Source organism: Carassius gibelio, chromosome A8 (assembly GCF_023724105.1).
Source record: "Carassius gibelio isolate Cgi1373 ecotype wild population from Czech Republic chromosome A8, carGib1.2-hapl.c, whole genome shotgun sequence".
In the NCBI taxonomy this organism is placed as follows: Eukaryota; Metazoa; Chordata; class Actinopteri; order Cypriniformes; family Cyprinidae; genus Carassius; species Carassius gibelio.
Window position 1 is genome coordinate 24682979 of NC_068378.1, and position 18331 is coordinate 24701309.

General features: G+C 35.0%; 1 protein-coding gene across 1 annotated transcript in view; it reads left to right on the top strand.

Moving 5' to 3' along the window:
• dock5 (dedicator of cytokinesis 5) overlaps nucleotides 1-18331 on the top strand; it is a 53477-nt gene continuing 35146 nt past the window's right edge. The window contains exons 1-15 of the mRNA XM_052604911.1: nucleotides 1-168; nucleotides 6161-6244; nucleotides 7455-7495; nucleotides 7615-7670; nucleotides 9273-9369; nucleotides 9541-9689; nucleotides 9900-10035; nucleotides 10647-10804; nucleotides 11051-11132; nucleotides 11694-11823; nucleotides 14427-14499; nucleotides 14677-14819; nucleotides 15861-15986; nucleotides 16111-16235; nucleotides 16898-16996. Coding sequence (XP_052460871.1) covers nucleotides 126-168; nucleotides 6161-6244; nucleotides 7455-7495; nucleotides 7615-7670; nucleotides 9273-9369; nucleotides 9541-9689; nucleotides 9900-10035; nucleotides 10647-10804; nucleotides 11051-11132; nucleotides 11694-11823; nucleotides 14427-14499; nucleotides 14677-14819; nucleotides 15861-15986; nucleotides 16111-16235; nucleotides 16898-16996 — 1542 coding nt within the window. The 5' untranslated portion in view covers nucleotides 1-125. The remainder of the gene's footprint in view (nucleotides 169-6160; nucleotides 6245-7454; nucleotides 7496-7614; nucleotides 7671-9272; nucleotides 9370-9540; nucleotides 9690-9899; nucleotides 10036-10646; nucleotides 10805-11050; nucleotides 11133-11693; nucleotides 11824-14426; nucleotides 14500-14676; nucleotides 14820-15860; nucleotides 15987-16110; nucleotides 16236-16897; nucleotides 16997-18331) is intronic.

Sequence of the window (18331 nt, forward strand, 5' to 3'; positions counted from 1 at the left end):
CGCGCGCAGCGAGGGGTTCTTTGCGTAACACCGGAACTGTGATGTGAGGACCGCTAAAGCCCCACTGCTCCACTACACTATTATTGTTCATATGATTAATTTCACTTCACTCAAGTTTTCCTGCCATGACGCGGTGGATTCCCACTAAAAGAGAGAAATATGGAGTGGGTGAGTGACTTTCAACGCGCTTTTGCTAGTTTTTGCTCACTCTGGAAAGTCGCGTTGAAGTTTGAGGAGCGTTTAGCCGCACCTTTACCTGAACACACTCATCACGCGCTTCTGATACCTGTATGGAGAGTTGTCTGTTATTATACATAAACTACTCAGATGCTGTAATACATCAGCAGGATATAGGTTTGTTGACATTGTGTAAGATAAGTTTGGATGGGTGTCTCATTGCACTTTCGGGTCACAAACAACATATTTGTTTTAGTATAGTTTGTTTATAAGTACACAGTAGAGTGAATGTTGTTCCTGCAGGTGTGACAGGACAATAAAATTACAATAAATACAGCAACAGTGATCACAGTCATAAACAGCATTCCCTTCCAATCACTTTAATCTGTGTTAATGAGCTCAGGTTAACAGACCCATAAAACCAAACTGAATCAACTCTTTTATTTCACACTGCTCAGTGGATGGGTTGTTTTGCAAATGTGCTTTATTATTGTTTGTGGCTTGATAAGGGCTTTTGGTTAATGTACGTTTGTGGCTAGCTGACATGCTATACTTTCATTTGCAACCATCCAATTTAAGTTGCATGCTTCAGTTGATTCACCGAAATAAATTCTCTGGACTATTATAGCTGTTGCCTGACGAATTAAATCCGCTTCACATGCACAAGATATCAAACAAATAAATGCTCGGCTGGTCTCAAGTAATTTTCAAGTCCTTGTTTTCTACATGTTCCTTAAAAAAAAAAAACTTTGCTCTTGAAATAATAAGTATAGAAACAAATGAGCAAATCTGACCCTGACTCAGTCAGTGTATTAAAACTATATAAATTAATGTTTTGATTTTTAATGTCAATTGTTTGGACATACTTGACTAAATTTATGATTCTCATAATAATAAAAGACATGCTATTCGAAAGTCTGGCAAGATATTTTCACCTGACTGGCCTAGAATTTAGCATTATGATTCACTGTACATGTTAGATAACAGACTCAGAACACATTGCATTTGTTGACTTTGCCCTGAATTAATTTCTCACTCTGGCTGTTGCATATGTATTTATTCTGTTGCTCTGGTGTAGTACTGTACTTACTGTTCATGCCAAGAGCGGTCTACTGGGCAGTTTAACGCACACAGGGACGATTGTTGTGTTGGAGTGTTCTTAAGGGATTTGTAATCTGTGGGTCAGACATCAAGCAGTCTGGTTCCTACTGGGCTGATTTTCCCGTCCCTGAGAACTTTGACATATATTTAAGGACTTTAAATTAATGGTGCTTAAACTTCCCCTTTTTTTTTGCATTGTATAAATTGTAATGATGCATTTCTGCACTTTTTTTTTTCCTTCATTTTTTGTTTATTACACTATACTTTGCTTAACATTACTTTGACATTAAATTTCGCAAACTAGTTAAAGCTGATGCACAAGTGTTTATATTACAATGGCTGAGGGTAAATTTGACATATTTCTCTCTTCTGACCAATGGTATCGACTGTATTCTTGGTTAAAAAAAAACACTATCATGGATTTCTGTGTCGCTATTGGAGCAGATGGGAGTATTATATTTCTTCTAGTTTCTGTTTACCACTATAGAAGTTCAGCAAATTATGATGACTTCCACTTCTGATAATATTTTTGATTCATCTGAACTCTGATGACACACATTTGTGTCATTTTTGCACCATCGTTTCAACACTATTTCTGCATGTCATTGTAACCACAAGGCATTACACTGTGCGATCACACATCTTCTCTATGAAATGACAAGTTGCGGTGTACTAGAGCTTGGCCTGCCTGTCAGTGATGTCATAGATGAGCGTATACAAAGACCCGTCAGAATGAAGCTTGTTAGCCCACATCCCAGCATGCACCAGGCCTCAACACTATGACACCTCTAAGGCCCATTTGGCCAAGAATGACATGCTCAAATGGTGCCTATAGTGTGTGAACTGAATAATTGTCTGTGTTTCCTGAATGGTGGGAGTGTTTTTAAAGTGATAAAACATCTTAATATGGTATTTTTGTCTTAATGACACCCTGAGCATTTTAAATGTAGCCAGGGGTGATGAAATTCTTTGTGTTTGACACTCCTTTGAGGTCTGGATTTGTTTGGGTGTGGACAGGAAGTTTCATGCACCTTTATTATAAATGATTAATCTGAGCGAACCAGAGTGAAGTTTATGGTCTGATTTTAAGAGTTGTGGAGGTTATTAGAAATTGTAGCATTGATAGCACAATGTGTCAGATTGTAATGAGCTTGTTCTATGTAATTTAGCCACAGATTTAGCGGAAATGGAAAGTTGCTTCATACTTCTTTTCAGTCAAGAAGAAGCGGAGAGATTTATCAGTTGAGTGTGCTTGAGATCTTCAGTGCACTAGTGGAAGCATGTTGTGAAACGTAGCCTCAAGCTTTTCGGTTTATCTACAAGTCTTTATTTGAACTGAACAATGTGCATGCCTGAACAAGGCCTGAACCATTTTTCCTTGAGCTGAGTGTCAGCGTGCTGTAGATAGTGTAGCATTGAAAAATCTCATTCTTTTTAGCTGTAGTTTATATTTTTTGTTGTGTAATGCATCAGCTAAAGGTTGTAGATTTAATGGGAAAACCCAACACACACACACACACGCACACATACGCACACACATATATAGATGTATGTATGTACACTATGGTTCAAAAGTCTCTTCTGCTCACCGAGGCTGGATTTATTAGAGCAAAATTGAGCAAAAAAAACTGTTTTGATTGTGTTATATTTTAAGATGTAATAATTTATTCCTTTGATGCAAAGCATCACTTTTCAGCATCATTATTCCAGGCTTCAGTGTCACATGATCCATCAGAAATCATTTTAATATGCTGATTTGCTGATCAAGAAACATTTCTTCTTCTTATTATTTATCAGTGTTGAAAGCAGTTGTGCAGCTTCATGTTTTTGTGGAAACACAGCAAAGTAGTCAATTTCTGTGAAAAGGAAATGCTTTCTGGATTCTGAATGTCAAAGATTAGGATGTTAAATGATGGAATTAGGATGTTAAGGATTGTTAAATCAATGCTAATTGTGTTTAGGCATCACAACATTTTTTATCTGCTCTCAAAGGGTTAATTGTTTGCTCTTTGACGAAATCTACTGTTGTCATTTTTAGCTAGATGATTGCAAAATCTAAAAATATATGGAAATCAATTATCCATAAACGTCCTATAAAAATACCCAATATAGACCTGATATATTGCGTGGCCATCTTTGTAACTGCTGTTATTTCTATTGTCATTCACTTAATTGCATTATTATAAATGTCTTTACTGTTACTTTTGGGGGAGTGGCTTAGAGACCGTTTATTTCCTCCTTAGCACTCAATTTTTAAAGTGACCTATGCGTTTTGCACACTTGGACAGTTTACTTAAATGGGTTTATGAAGTGGTTTATCACCCACATCCATTATCAGCCAATCATGTTTCAGTGAATGTAACTACATCTTTAAAGGGGGCATATGATGTAATTTCAATTTTTTCCTTTCTCTTTGAAGTGTAACAATCTCTTGGTGTATAATGAAGATCTGTAAAGTTGCAAAGACTAAAGTCTCCAATCCAAAAATATATTCTCTATCAAAGTTAAGACTCTGCCGCCCCCCCCCCAAAACAGCTCATTCTAACACACCCCACATGTCTACGTCACTATGTGGAAATATTTGCGTAATGCTGTCCAAATGCGGATAGCGTGTTTCATTTTGTTTCATATTGTCTCGCCACCATGCTAGTGGATCTGCCGTAGAGTCAATTGGTTGATCTTGGAGATAGCGGGTTAACTCCGTTTCAGCGCGCGCTCTGATCGGTAAAGGGGCAGAGATTTCAGACCTCCGTTTATTAAGGAGATCTGTCACAAAACTCATCATCCGCGCCAAAGTTTTTTGAGCAAATTTCAAAGCCGCACCCGCCCGCCATCCGCTGATTGTTTTGCGGTCTATGCTTTGCTGATGCGAGCCGCAAAAAAAAAAAAAAAAAAAAACCATTGTCTGTTCTGGAAAGGATGCAGCAAAGATATTTAATGCTAATGTATGGGGCATAGGCCTACGCTGAGTTTCATTTACGATGAGATGCGCTCTAGTTCACAGTGCAGTGCAAGTGAACGCGGCGCGCTGGTGCTTCAATGTCACGGTTATCATTGTCTGCTATATTTGCTTTTTATTTATTAAAATACATGCAATTGGTTGATGAAACATTTATTAAAATTAAGATAAAATTTGTTCAAAACGAAATTCGTTTTTAAGAAAGGTTTTCTACAAAGCAAAATTTAATGAAGTGGTAAATATCATGTCTGACGATTTACAAAACTTCATTAAGTGGTAAAAACCATGTCTCCCGATATATTGCGCATCTGATGATCCTATCTAAAAAATGAAAATAATTTTTGATAAAAAATGTTTGTAAAAAATATTTTAGTGACACGGTTTTGGCGGTTATAGAGTTCTAATGACGGTGTTCAACTATAACCGCTGGTCTCACGGTTATATACTAACCGTCACACCCCTAGTAACACATTTAATGGATGACAGTCCATAGGAGAAGAGGTAATTCGGACATTGCTACAACAATCTGGTGCTTCTGAATCAGCTACTGTAGGTATGTTTTGTTATTAGTTTAAGTATTTGCCATTGACGTGTGTGTGTGTGTGAGAGAGAGAGACAGGGTTGACACATTCCTAGATTGCGCCTTTATACGAATAAACACTTGTTTGTGTGTATTCAGCAGATGGAAAGCAGTGTGGAGGCAGATGCATGGCACAAGGAAATCTTGCACTCCCACTAAGTGTCCTTCAGCACTAAAGCGGGAGGGAAAACTCAGGCCTTCAGTCTTGTAGTGTAGACATGCATTCTCAGGTTCATCTGCAGGTTAACAGCCCAAAAATGTTACTACTAGTAAGAGGAAAGCACTCGGCGCCTCTAAGTGTGTTCACATTCCATGAATCAGCACTTACACTGTGCCCAACATTTCAGATGCTGTTTGTGCAATCTAATATTGTTTGGTGAAACTGACTCTGATACGTGTATTAAGAGGTGTTTGGGAAGGCAAGCATTGCTATTACTTTAGCTGACCCTGAAGGAGGGAACCAAGCTATATCTGTATTATATTAAACAGATTTGTTGTAAGCTTTTTGTTCTTAGGCTGGCTGCATTATTAATCAAAATAAAAACCAAATTCATGGTATGGCTTAGAGCAATTTTCAAATAGCAAAGGCTGTCGTTTGAATAAATAAATGTATGCATCTGCTCTTGAGTTTGGGTTGCTTCAGTGTTCATTTAGCAATGCAACATGCTTCAGCAATCTTCCCATACTTGCAATGAGAAGCACTTATCAACAAGAGAAGCTTTAGAGGCTTCCTGTAGTAGCACCTAAACTTCCTACAGTTGTAAAGTAATAATATTATTTTCTTTAATACTTGATTTTTATTTTACAATAGAATAATGCAATATTTATATCATAACAATTATAGTTAGATAAATTTTTAAATATTTTTTATTTAGTATTTTTATATTTACATTTTTTATTTAGTATTATAAATATGTATATATTGTAGTAATAATTAGTAGCTCTATTTTATGTCCATAGTGATGTATACGACAATCACAATTTTATCAGAAAAATTGCAATTTGACCCCCCCCCCCCAGATTTCAAAACCACCCTGAACATCCTAGCAGCTACATAGCTATGCCATTGCATTGTGGTGGCTTGTTTTCCGGGGAAAAAAAAAAGTTTTTATTGTAATCTCATTTGGAGTTTGGCTTATTTTGAAGATCTGTGTCATACCGATAGATGTCAGACATGTCAAGTGGCTGTTTTCCTGCAGAACTTGAGACCTTTCCTCTCAAGAATTTGTTCAACAGTTGGTGCGCCGTCCTCTTTCACAGGACAGACAGCAGCCTTGTTGTTTTTATTTTTTGGTATCTCTTTGCTCTCTGCAGTCTGTGACACCCTTTTGTCTCAATTTTAGTTATCTATAACTATGAATCCAGAGGAGAGCCAGAGCTGAGTCTTCAGGTGGGGGACACGGTACACATACTTGAGACGTTTGAAGGTGAGTGTCGAGTTCCAGCGTGTCTTGACACGTCCTTCCACACTTTCTATAGCGTGTTCACACTTGCACTGAACACACAATCTGGGATATCCCAGAGTCCTGCGGAGAGCTGCTGGAAAGAATGTTCTTCACATGTGGCCTGCAACATTCAAATTAAGCACCATATTTGCTAACATGATTTAAAAGACTCATATTTTACATTTTGTTAAAGTTTATTTTCCTCAAAGTCCAATTATAATGTTAAAAATGTTTTAGTTTTCCATGACCATTTTCTCACACTCATGTCATTGCAAACCTGTAAGGCTTTTTTCTTCGGTAGAAAACAAGATTTTTGGAAAAATGTGTCCAGTGGGCTCCAATGTATTTTCGACAACAGTGTCCTTTGAAATATTCAGAGGAAAGCAATTAATACAGGTTTGCAACAGCTTGAGGGTCTAGTAACAATGACAGGTTTCATTTTTGAAAGCGCTAAATGCAAATGGTCATTTTTTGGGGTAGGCAAGATTTTTTTTGTATTTTTGTATTTTAATAGATTTAAAAAATACATTATTACTCCAGTCTTCAGTGTCACATGAACGATTCTTCAGAAATCACTCATGCTGATGCTGATTTGATGCTCAAGAAACATTTATTATTATTAGCAATTTTGCTTCATAATATATTTTATAAGAAATGTTTTGTAACTTTTCACAGTAAATGTCTTTACTGTCTCTTTTAATCAATTTAATGAATAAAAGTGTAGAATAATAAACGCTACCATTCAAACCAAAACATTTTGTCATCCCTCAAACTATTCTTGGATGTAGGCAGAGACGCATGTAACTACATTGCATTTAAATATGTCCTGATGCATCTCTGACTAACCTGTCAATCAAGCATTGTGCTAAAACAAGGCTTTAAAAGAAAAAATACTGATCTCAAAATTAAAGCCGGTCTCCTCATGAACTGGCTAAATCTGTATTTTCTGGCAAAATTTATATCTGTTCCTTTTCAACAACACACAACATGTGCACAAACAAAATTCAACATTCACTGTGAATTTTTTTTTTTGTTTGCAACTACCGTAGTTTCTCTAGTGCTTTTTCTAAGGATGAAAAACAACGTCTGACTTATTGTGATATATTTAATGTAGAACAGCATCTGCCATGTGGCATCATTTGTCTTAAAGATCTGATCTTTTCTTTTCTCTCTCCTTCTCTGCTTCTCTCAGGGTGGTACCGAGGATACACACTACGACAGAAATCACAAAAGGTGTCGGGATAATTGTCATCCTACTGATAAACTGACAATCTAATCATTACCTGACATTCTGCAGCAGGCGCAATGAATTGCGTGGGTTCTCACAAATGCTTCTTTGTCTTATTTCAAAGGGCATTTTCCCTGCCAACTATATTCATTTGAAAGAAGCGAAAGTTGAGGGAACCGGGTAAGAGGCAGATCACATGTTAATTATGCTCTATAATTCGTTCATTTAATTAACTATGTGCTGTCAGAGGAGTCTACAGTGGCAGTTCTCTGCCGTTGACTTTACTATTTTTTTTCTTGTTTACCTTCAGAGACCCACTGTAGCACAATTGTAACACTTGTTCAAGGCTGTTAAGTAATGCAGAATTCTTAAATAGTGGTTAAAACGCTCTAAAATGTATCATAACAACATATTTGGCAAATAATTTTAGTCTGCATCTTCCAGCATGCCAAAGTCAAATTTAGCAGTCCTTTAAGTAAGTGTTGGACCTATATATTGCTGTATATATATAGGTATATCCTTATGGGTAACACTTTATAATAACTGCACACTATTAATCATTAATTAAGCATTAGTAAACAGATAATTCATAATTTATAAATCATTAATAGACAGTAATAATCAGTTCATAAATACAGATATAAATGCTTTATTCTTGATTTAAAAGCATATCTATAATGTGTAATTTCATACTTTATTCATGATCAATTTATCATTTCTCAATGAAGTATAGCATTATTTACAAACCAGTTATTTAGGAGTTACCAGTGATTCATAAGATCACAAGAAATGTAGTAAATTCAGGTAGTTATAAAGCATTTAGTAGTGGTCAGTTAACTATTTATTTGAGCTCATCTAAAGTGAGGACTAGTTTTGCCTTGTAAAGCATAAAGGATATTTAGAGGCTCATTTATCTTCTAAACAAAAAAACAGAAACAAACACAACACAGTGATACAGAACATAGAAATATTAACAGCCTTTAAATCTCATTTGTAGAAGCTTTACAAGGCATAAATAGTCCTCACTTTAGATGAGCTCACAAAAATAGTTAACTAACAACTACATATGTTTTATAACTACCTGAATTAACCCTGAATTACAGTAGAAATACATGTTAATAAACCATTTATTAACACTGTAAGTAACTGTTACTATATGTCTGAATAAAAAGATGTATGAATGCACATTTAAATAGTTTATTAATCATTTACTTACAATTTCTAAGTGATCTTATGAACCACTGACAACTCCTTAATAACTGGTGTTTAAATAATGCTATACTTAATTTAGAAATGATAAATTGATCATTAATAAAGTATGAAAAAACAACTATTAAATACATTATAGATATGCATTTAAATCAGGTATAAAGCATTTATATCTATTTATAAACCGCTTATAAATGTATATTAATGCTTTATAAATGATGAATTAACTTTTTCCTAATGCTTAACTAATGATCAATAGCATGCAGTTATTATAAAGTATTACCATTGTATTGAGAATTCCAAAAAATAAAAAAATACTGGTCCTTTGCCCCCCTAAATACCATGCTCTGAATTTTTTTGCAGATGTTTTTTCCAAACTATCTCCCAATGCAAATTTTGGAAACAAACCTTGTCTTTTTTTATATATATATAACTATGGCTTCCTAAACACATTTTAAATAGAATTTACACCTACGCTTGGGTCTGTAAGGGTTAAGGAACTGCGAATGACATCTTTATTTTTGAGAACCTGATTAAGTCATGTTTGTCTTCTACCCTTCTGTTAATGTACAGGAAACAAGAGACTGTTGTACCTACAGATGTGCCCTTGGTCCAGGAGCTGGGCACCACATTACGAGAATGGTCACAAATATGGCACAAGCTTTATGTGGTACGTGAACCCACCTGTGTCGCCTTTGTGGTTTGTTTGTGTTCAACTCATTGTCCGTCTCAGCTCAACACAGAGCTTCCCACACTGTGTTTGTTCAACAAAGACAAATCCCATCGGTAGTGTTTTGTAAGCCGTGATATTGTTTTAATCACCTGTTCGTCTGCACACCAGAGCAACAAGACCACGCTGTTCCGGAGCGTTCAGCAGATGGCCTACAGCTTGATCGAGTACCGCTCGCACTTTGTGTCTGGTACGCTTCCCAACGACGACCTTGTGGAGCTCAAGAAGAAAGTCACAGCGAAAATTGATTATGGGAACAGGTGCAGTTTGGCTTCCTGTACTTCCTCATGTTGTTTCACCAAACTATTAATTCTATGCGCCCGGATGTTTGGTATCATCAAGCATAAATTTTGAGTTAACCTAATTTAAGTTGTGAAATGTATTAAAACTGTATATAATTGATTCTAATAATATGGTTGGGATGTTTTAGTATTCTTGTGTTGTAGACTACGTCTTTGTCTGTTGCACAGGATTCTGGGTCTTGATTTAGTGGTGCGCGATGAAGCAGGAAACACATTAGACCCCGAACGCACGAGCACAGTCAGTCTCTTCAGGGCTCACGAGTCAGCATCACGCAGTATTGATGAGAAGATACAGGAGGAGAAGGTAAAACATATACTGTGATACTAGAATTTGTTTTTTCTTTTTTGTTGCATGTTGAAAACTGGTTCCAGAAATAGCACATGAGAAATGTCAAATTGGCTTTGATGAGTAATTAAAATAGTTGGCTAATAACTATATAAATACATGGTTCAAATTGCTGTGTAAAAATGACAGGATTTGTTGAAAATAACTGATAGATTCTTTGTACATAGTTGTGTTTAGAGAAGCTGCAAATTAAAACAAAAACTGTATTTTAAATACAATTATCTGATATTGATGTGGTGTTATATCGTCTGCATAAAAAGTGCAATTTATTTGTAGTTTTTTTAAAATCATATTCAATTTCCATCATAATTTTTAATGCAACACTCATAGACTTTCCTATTAAATATCTTTAAATGTTATATTTTTAAATGTTATTCAAAAATGCATTTGGAAGAAAGCAACTTGCATTGCATTTAAGGTGTAGATGTTATTAGTTCATGAATTCTCTCCGAATCGAACCCATGACCTTGGCATTGTTAGTTCCATCCTTTACTGTTTTAGCACTGTTTTGGAAGGTGTTCTAGAACCTCAGTCAAACTGTCCACCACTTGTGCTTTTTTTCCCTGTAGATGCGGCTTCAGAACCTGGAGAAGCGGCGTCAGACTCTCTTCAGCGGTGTGCACACGTACAGCCTTCTAATAAATCTCAGAAATTTTGTATGCAACATCGGCGAGGACGCAGAACTCTTCATGTCATTATACGATCCTGACAAATCTGAGTTTATCAGGTGAGTCAGTCTCTTCATTAATTTATTTTTTCTTCTTTATGTTGTTTTCTAAAAAGCAGAAGGAGGAAAATGTAGAATACCCTATACATATGGATTCCTGACAAGAAGTGTTTGAAATATGTGAATGTTTATTTCTTTGTAAGCTGAGGTACATCAGTGTATATCACAGCGAGTAGCTGGTGAGCTTGTGTCAGTTACAGTGGAGAGAATTTTTTTTTTTTGACACATTTTGTCTTGTTCTATAAGTGAAAACTTTCTGGTACGGTGGGACAGCACAGGCATGCCGAAAGAGATCGAAAAACTCAACAACCTTCCTGCACTCTTCACGGTAACAAAGATCAAAAGAATACTTTTTCTCAGGTTTTTATAGTCCCATATACTACCAATCAACATTTAGGATTTTTTTAATATTTTTTTTTTTTTTTTTTTTTTTTAAAGAAGTCTCTTATGCTCTCCAAGGCTGTATTTATTCGATCAAAATGACATCTGAAATATTATTACAATTTAAAATAGCCCTTTTCTTTTTGAATATATTTAAAAAATTTAATTTATTCCTGTGATGCAAAGCTGAATTTTTTTTGTAACCATAACTCCAGTTTTCAGTGTCACATGATCTTCATCCAAAATAATTTAATAGCATTTTTTCAGAATTCTTTGATGAATAGTAAGTTCAAAAGAACAGCTTTTATAAGATTATAAATGCCTTTACTTCACTTTTGATCAATTTAAAATGTCCTTGCTGAATAAATGTTTTAAAAAAGATTTTGACCCCAAACTTTCGAATCATAGATCTAAAATTGAGAAAAAAGCATTAGACGTTTTCTTTGTGCTAATGAAACAAGTTGAAGTGCTTCCTGCTGTTCTTCTTCTGTGGTGTCTCTGTGCTTAGGATCTGAGTAGCAGTGACCTCATCAGACAGCGTCTCTTCCTGGTGTGTCAGATCATCCGTGTGGGCTGCATGGAGCTGAAGGAGGGAAAGAAACACACAGGGGGACTGCGGAGGCCGTTTGGAGTAGCAGGTTCTAGACTTAATAATAGCTTCTGTATTGTTAATAGATGGTATATCTGTAGAAGGCCCAGAGGTTTCCTAGTTCTCCTCTTCATTAGAGATTTCGTATTTGTCATTTGTTTAGAAACTCCAACCAACCTTAAAGGTAAATTTTGTGCCACTAACTTAGTGTTGCAAAATTGCACAGAATTGTTTTCAGGCAAATTTTTTCCAAACGCTGTGTTTGCCATTAGTTTGACAGTTAGTTCTGGTTAAAGGGATAGTTCACTCTAAATAATAATTGCTGAATATTTACCTACCCTCAGGCTGTCCAATGAGTTTGTTTCCTCATCTGAAACCATTCTGAGAAATTGACATTACTTGCTCACCAATGGAGTAGTGAATGGGTGCCGTCAGAATGAGAGTGCAAATAGTTGAGAAAAACATCACAATGATCCAAAAGTGGTGTGGATTACCGCTCCAGTCCATCAGTTAACATCTCGTGGAGTGAAAAGCTGCGTGTTTGTAGCAAACAAATCCATCATTAGCGCGTTTTAACTTAAATCTATAATCTATAATCTATAATCCATAAGAACACTTCCTCCGGTGAAAAAGTCCATCCACTGTTGCTCTCTCACATCAAAATCCATTGACAAATTTGTTTAGGACTGTTTTGGATGGTTTTTGCTTGATCTGTGCATATTTCTCTCCTTATTCAAACTTGTTCATTGGCGAAAGCAATATTAGATAGAGGACACATATTTTAGTTGTATCAGCTGTTTGGACTCTGATTCTGACGGCACCCATTCACTTATGAGGATCCATTGGTGAGCAAATGAATATGTTTCTGGTTTTAAGCTGTTCAGATGTCTTGGCCATTGGGCTTGAAGTCTAAGTACATTACTCCAATGGCATTTTTCATCTGTTTTTTGATGATCTTGAGGGATGATCATTTTGTGTTGACCAGAAGATGTGTGTGAGTGTGTGTGTGTGAACGCACGTACTACTTCTCTAGTATTTTGATAACTGCACTTTAACTTTTGTTTCAGCACTGCCTCGCATTGTCAAATAACTGAGCAGAAGACATAAATATATTTATCCATATGGGAGGAATGATTTTCCCCCCAGTCAAGTGCACACAATGTTTCACATCTTATAGTCTTCTATTGTGTGTTCTTCCTTCATTTTAAAGCTTTCAGTCTTGCAAGTACCTGAAAGACCAAACTCTACTATTGTTATCTTTCCTTGTTGGTTGAACTCCGAAATGTCATATAAAATGATTATATTGATGTTTGTATCAAACCTTCAGGTGCATTTGCTGAAAATAGTGCCTATTTTAGTTTCAAAACGATGTTGTGTCAAGTGCTTTGACCCTTTTTTGCTGCTGTACACAGCAACCTCAGGATGCCCGAATGCCTTCATTGTATTTTTCGAGATGAAAAAAGCCATTTATACCATAATCTTCAGATTCACATTGCATAATGTTCAGCCTGTGGTTTTCTTAAACCTGAGCACACCAGATTTACCTTTACCTTTTCATTTTTCACGGTTGTAAGTATGCAGTTAGAGAATAAAAGCCATTGCACTTAAAGGAATAGTTCACCTAAAAATAACAATTTGCTCAGTCCATCCAAGATGTAGATGAGTTTATTTCATGATCAGAATAGATTTGGAGAAATTTAGCATTACATCACTTGCTCATCAGTGAATCCTCTGCCTTCAGAATTTTAACTTTAAACTGTAGCTTCTTGCTTAAATAGTGGATAATCTATAATCTATAATAATGCTTCCTCCAGTGAAAATGTCCATCCTCTGTTGTCCTGTCACATTAAAATTAAACAGATACATCTGTTTGCAAAGGCTTTGGACTGTTGTTTGCATGTGTTTTGTGCATATTTTAAAGTTTTTCACTGGAGAAGGCAATATTATGGATAAAGGATTCATATTTTAGCTGGAAGTAGTTAAAAATAAAATATAATAATGATGGATTCATTTCACATCACAAGATGGTAATTGATTGACTGGAGTCATGTGGATTACTTGTGGATTATTGTGATGTTTTTATCAACTGTTTGGACTCTCATTCTGACGGCACCCATTCACTGCAGAGGATGCATTGGTGAGAAAGTGATGTAATGCTCAGTTTCTCCAAATCTGTTCAGATGAAGAAACAGACTTCTTTACATCTTGGATTGGCTGATGGGGAGTACATTTTCATTTTTACTGATTTGTTCTATTAATTTCGAACGAAAGCAGTTATTGGCAGCAAGCAGTTTCAAAGAAAAGATGCTATTTTCTTCGATTTAATAATAATAATAATGTTGAGTCTTTTTATTTGGTATACCAGCTTCCAAATCAAAAGCTGATATTGAGAGTCCTGTAGACTCTCATTAAATCTTTTATCAACATTGAAACACATTCTAAGAATTATAGGAAGACAAAATGAACAATTTGTGCCCCATCTTTTACCTTCGAATGCATCTGAAAACAAATACTTAGAAAATATGAGATATTTGCTCTCTCTCTCTCTCTCTCTCTCTCTAAGGAAATGTGAACAGTATTGAATGTGATAATTAAATGTAATGTATCTGTGGTTCGGATCAGCACCAGACTCATGTTTCTTTGTGTCTACAGTCATGGATATCACTGATATTGCTCAAGGGAACATTGATGATGATGATAAGCAGTATTTCATCCCATGTCAACAGTGAGTGTGTCCTTCATGAGATTACAGCATCCTTCATTTGCCTGATTGTAGTTTTTTTTTTTTTTATTGTTTTCATGCATTGTTTATTTTGGGCAGATCATACACTGTTACCCCTAGGCTGTATTTTGCTCTTTTTCTTCAGTTTTGTCCTTCTCCTCTTGGACTCTCTTTACCTAGGATTGCCATGGAAACGTACATCCGTCAGAGGCAGCTAATCATGTCTCCTCTCATCCCGTCTCGTGTCATTGGCGAGAATGAGCCTCTCGCTGCTGTCTTCAACAAGGTCATAGCAGCGCGAGAGTTTAACCACAAAGGACAGGGTAAATCCAGACCAATAGGCCAAAAAATTAATATTTGCTCTTGTGTTTTTGTCTCTGGGGAGACATGTGAACTTGTGGAAGTTTTTTGGTTGTTGAATGCAAGTAAAACGTCTAGAAAGTTTGAGAGAATGAAAGCATGATCACTTTGATGTAATCAAACTGATTTGAATCGAGACAGAATGAGATGTGAGGATGCATATCCTCCAGGATGTTTTTAGCAGGGAATTGGAATATCACCCAGTTCTTTTCAAAATTCCTATTTCACACTGTAAAATTAAATTGGGAAGATTACTATAGCTGCCATTAATGATTATTACCAGCCTTACCATTTTAATAGTGCGTAAGTGCACAGTGCACTTTTTTTGGTCACTTTTTGGCTCATTCATTTTCAAATTATTACTTTTATAAAAAAAATAAATAAAAAAAACTAGAAAACATAATTGCTAAATCAACCATAGTAATGCATTTTTTGCATGAACATTGGTGCAGATGACTTCAAACTAAAATTTTGCATTTTAAATATTTTTTTCCAGTACACCAATCACATTTTAATTGTGAACATGTAAAAGACAATAATAGTTCTCCGTTTTAAAGTATTTTATGATTATTGTGTCAATATACCCAGCATACTTGTGTATGTCTCATTTTCTATTATTATATATTTCATCTGCCTTAACACATATTAACATGTATATAAAAAATATTATACAAATCTGTATTGCTAAGCCACTATTTATAATAATCCATTAATGTGAGAATGGTGCAATATCCAAACAAAAATAATCTGGGAGTTGGGATAGTTTTGCATGTGCTATAAAAGCTCACATTTAGTTAATATGTTTTATAATGAGTTTGCTTTATTGTATATTGAATTGAAACTTAATGCATTCATTTTTCATTTTATTTTATTCCTTTTTAATTATGTTTTATTTAACATTTGAGTCATTGGTTTTGAAATGATTTGGTTTGTGTTGAGAGATTCTGAGGTTTGTTGACTGATGAGACCCGTCTGACCTCATGACGGCATGTTCTTGCTTTCAGGTTTGTTTGTGACCCTAAAGCTGCTCCCTGGAGATGTGGTTCAGGTTCAAAAAAATTACCCTCATTTTGTGGATCGCACAACAGCTATAGTCAGGAAAATGGGCTTTCCTGAAATTATCCTGCCAGGTCAGTCTGCACATCTTTCAGATTGTAACATCTTTGTCTTAATAGCAGTGCTTTTCAAGCTTTTTTCTGACCCACAAAGGTCAGTCTATATGTACCAGTTAATGCATCGATCATGTCTCTACAGGTTATTTAAGGAATGATATATATGTTACGCTGCTACAAGGAGAATTTGATCGTGGCAAAAAAAAGACCCCCAAAAATGTAGAAGTTATGATGAGCGTGCTGGATGAGGATGGAAATCCCATGGAGGTAAATCAGTGTTGTCTGTCCATGTTTATACATCAGCAAATTTGCAGGTGTACAAAAAACATGATATAACCGTGGCTTAACTTTTTAGGAAATACCTCAAAGGTCATTTTAAAATGAATAAAAAAAGTACTTTCTCTCGTCCTCCGTTCTTCTCGTTTATGTTGTCTAACAGTCTTTGCTTTCACTGTTTAGCATGCAGCGCTCATCCACCCTGCTTATCTCTGTGTTTTGACAGCAGAACTGTTGCTGGCATAAAAACAGCTTGCAGATCTTTCTCTTTTATGATACGGCTGCCGTCTTTAAATGTCCAAACACATGACACAGAAAGCTTTTTACAGCTCTGTTCTTGCCAAACGCTATTTCAAGCTATAATGCAGATATAAGCGTTTCCTGTTTACACTCGCGGAAATCTGAAAAGCTTCCTAAAAAGATCTCCCCCTCTTTTAAGAGATATAAGCTTGTTTTTCAGTCTTGATCTTGTTTTATGTACTGCACATTATGCAACACCGTTTCCTTTAACTCAAGTTGTGTACTGCCAACTTCTGGTTTTGTCAACATTTACATTTTACTGCAGCAAACCACTTGCTGTATGAGTAAAGAAAAACTCTTTTCTTCCAGTAGATGTTTCTTTTTCTTATTTTACATTCTCGTTCTCTCTTCAGAAAGCCATGTTTCCTGGAGCTGGTTATGAAGGGATCACTGAATACAAGTCTGTCATCTACTATCAAGTCAAGCAGCCCTGCTGGAATGAGACGGTTAAGGTACAAACACTGGACAAAAACTAAAGCAAAGACATCTGGAAACTAAAGTAAAGACATCTGGGTTTAGGTTCTTGATGTTTTGAAACTAAACATCCCTTCATATGACTCACGCCAGACCTGTCATGCAAACCTCAATCTAGAGCACAACCTCAATTTATGTTGTGCACAGGTCAGGTGCTGTGACCTATTATTCAAAGTTCAGCGATTCCACATTTTGGAAATCAAAAAGCTTATCAGCTGTTTGCATGTGTGTGTGTGTGTGTGTCTATATATATATATATATATATATATATATATATATATATATATATATATATATATATATATATATATACAGTACAGACCAAAAGTTTGGAAACATTACTATTTTTAATGTTTTTGAAAGAAGTTTCTTCTGCTCATCAAGCCTGCATTTATTTGATAAAAATTACAGAAAAAATGTAATATTGTGATATATTATTACAATTTAAAATAATTGTTTTTAAATTTAGTATAATTTATATTATCATTTATTTCTATGATGCAAAGCTGAATTTTTTAGGATCATTATCACATAATCCTTTAGAAATCATTCTAATAAGATGATTCATTATCAAAGTTGGAAACAGTTCTGCTGCTTAATATTTTTTCAGAACATGTGATACTTTTTTAGGATACTTTGATGAATAAAAAGTAAAAAAAAAAAAAAAAAAAAAAGAAGCTATGTTTTTAAAATATAAATATTTTGTAATAACAATATACACTACTGGTCAGTAATTTGGGGTCAGTAATTTGTTTTCTTTTTTTTATTTTTATAAAATCAATACTTTTATTCAGCAAGGATGTGTTAAATTGATAAAAAGTGATAGTAAAGAAAATATATTATTAGAATATATATTATTAGAATTTTTATTTTTATTTTGAATAAATGCAGTTCTTTTTAACCTTTTATTCATCAAATATATTAGACAGCAGAACTGTTTCCAACACTCATAATAAATATTAGAATGATTTCTAAATCATCATGTAATAGACTGGAGACTGGATGTTACATGTGACACTGAAGGCTGGAGTAATGATGCTGAAAATTCAGCTTTGCGTCACAGGAATAATTTTTTTTTAAAGTATATTCAAATAGAAAACTATTATTTTAAGTTGTAATAATATTTCACAATATAAATGTTTTTTCTGTATCATTCTATATTTATTTAGATCAAAAAAATGCAGGCTTGATGAGCAGAAGACACGTCTTTCAAAAACATTAAAAATAGTAATGTTTTCAAACTTTTGGTCTGTACTGTATATATATATATATATATATATATATATATAACTTTAATGCACCTAACTTGATCA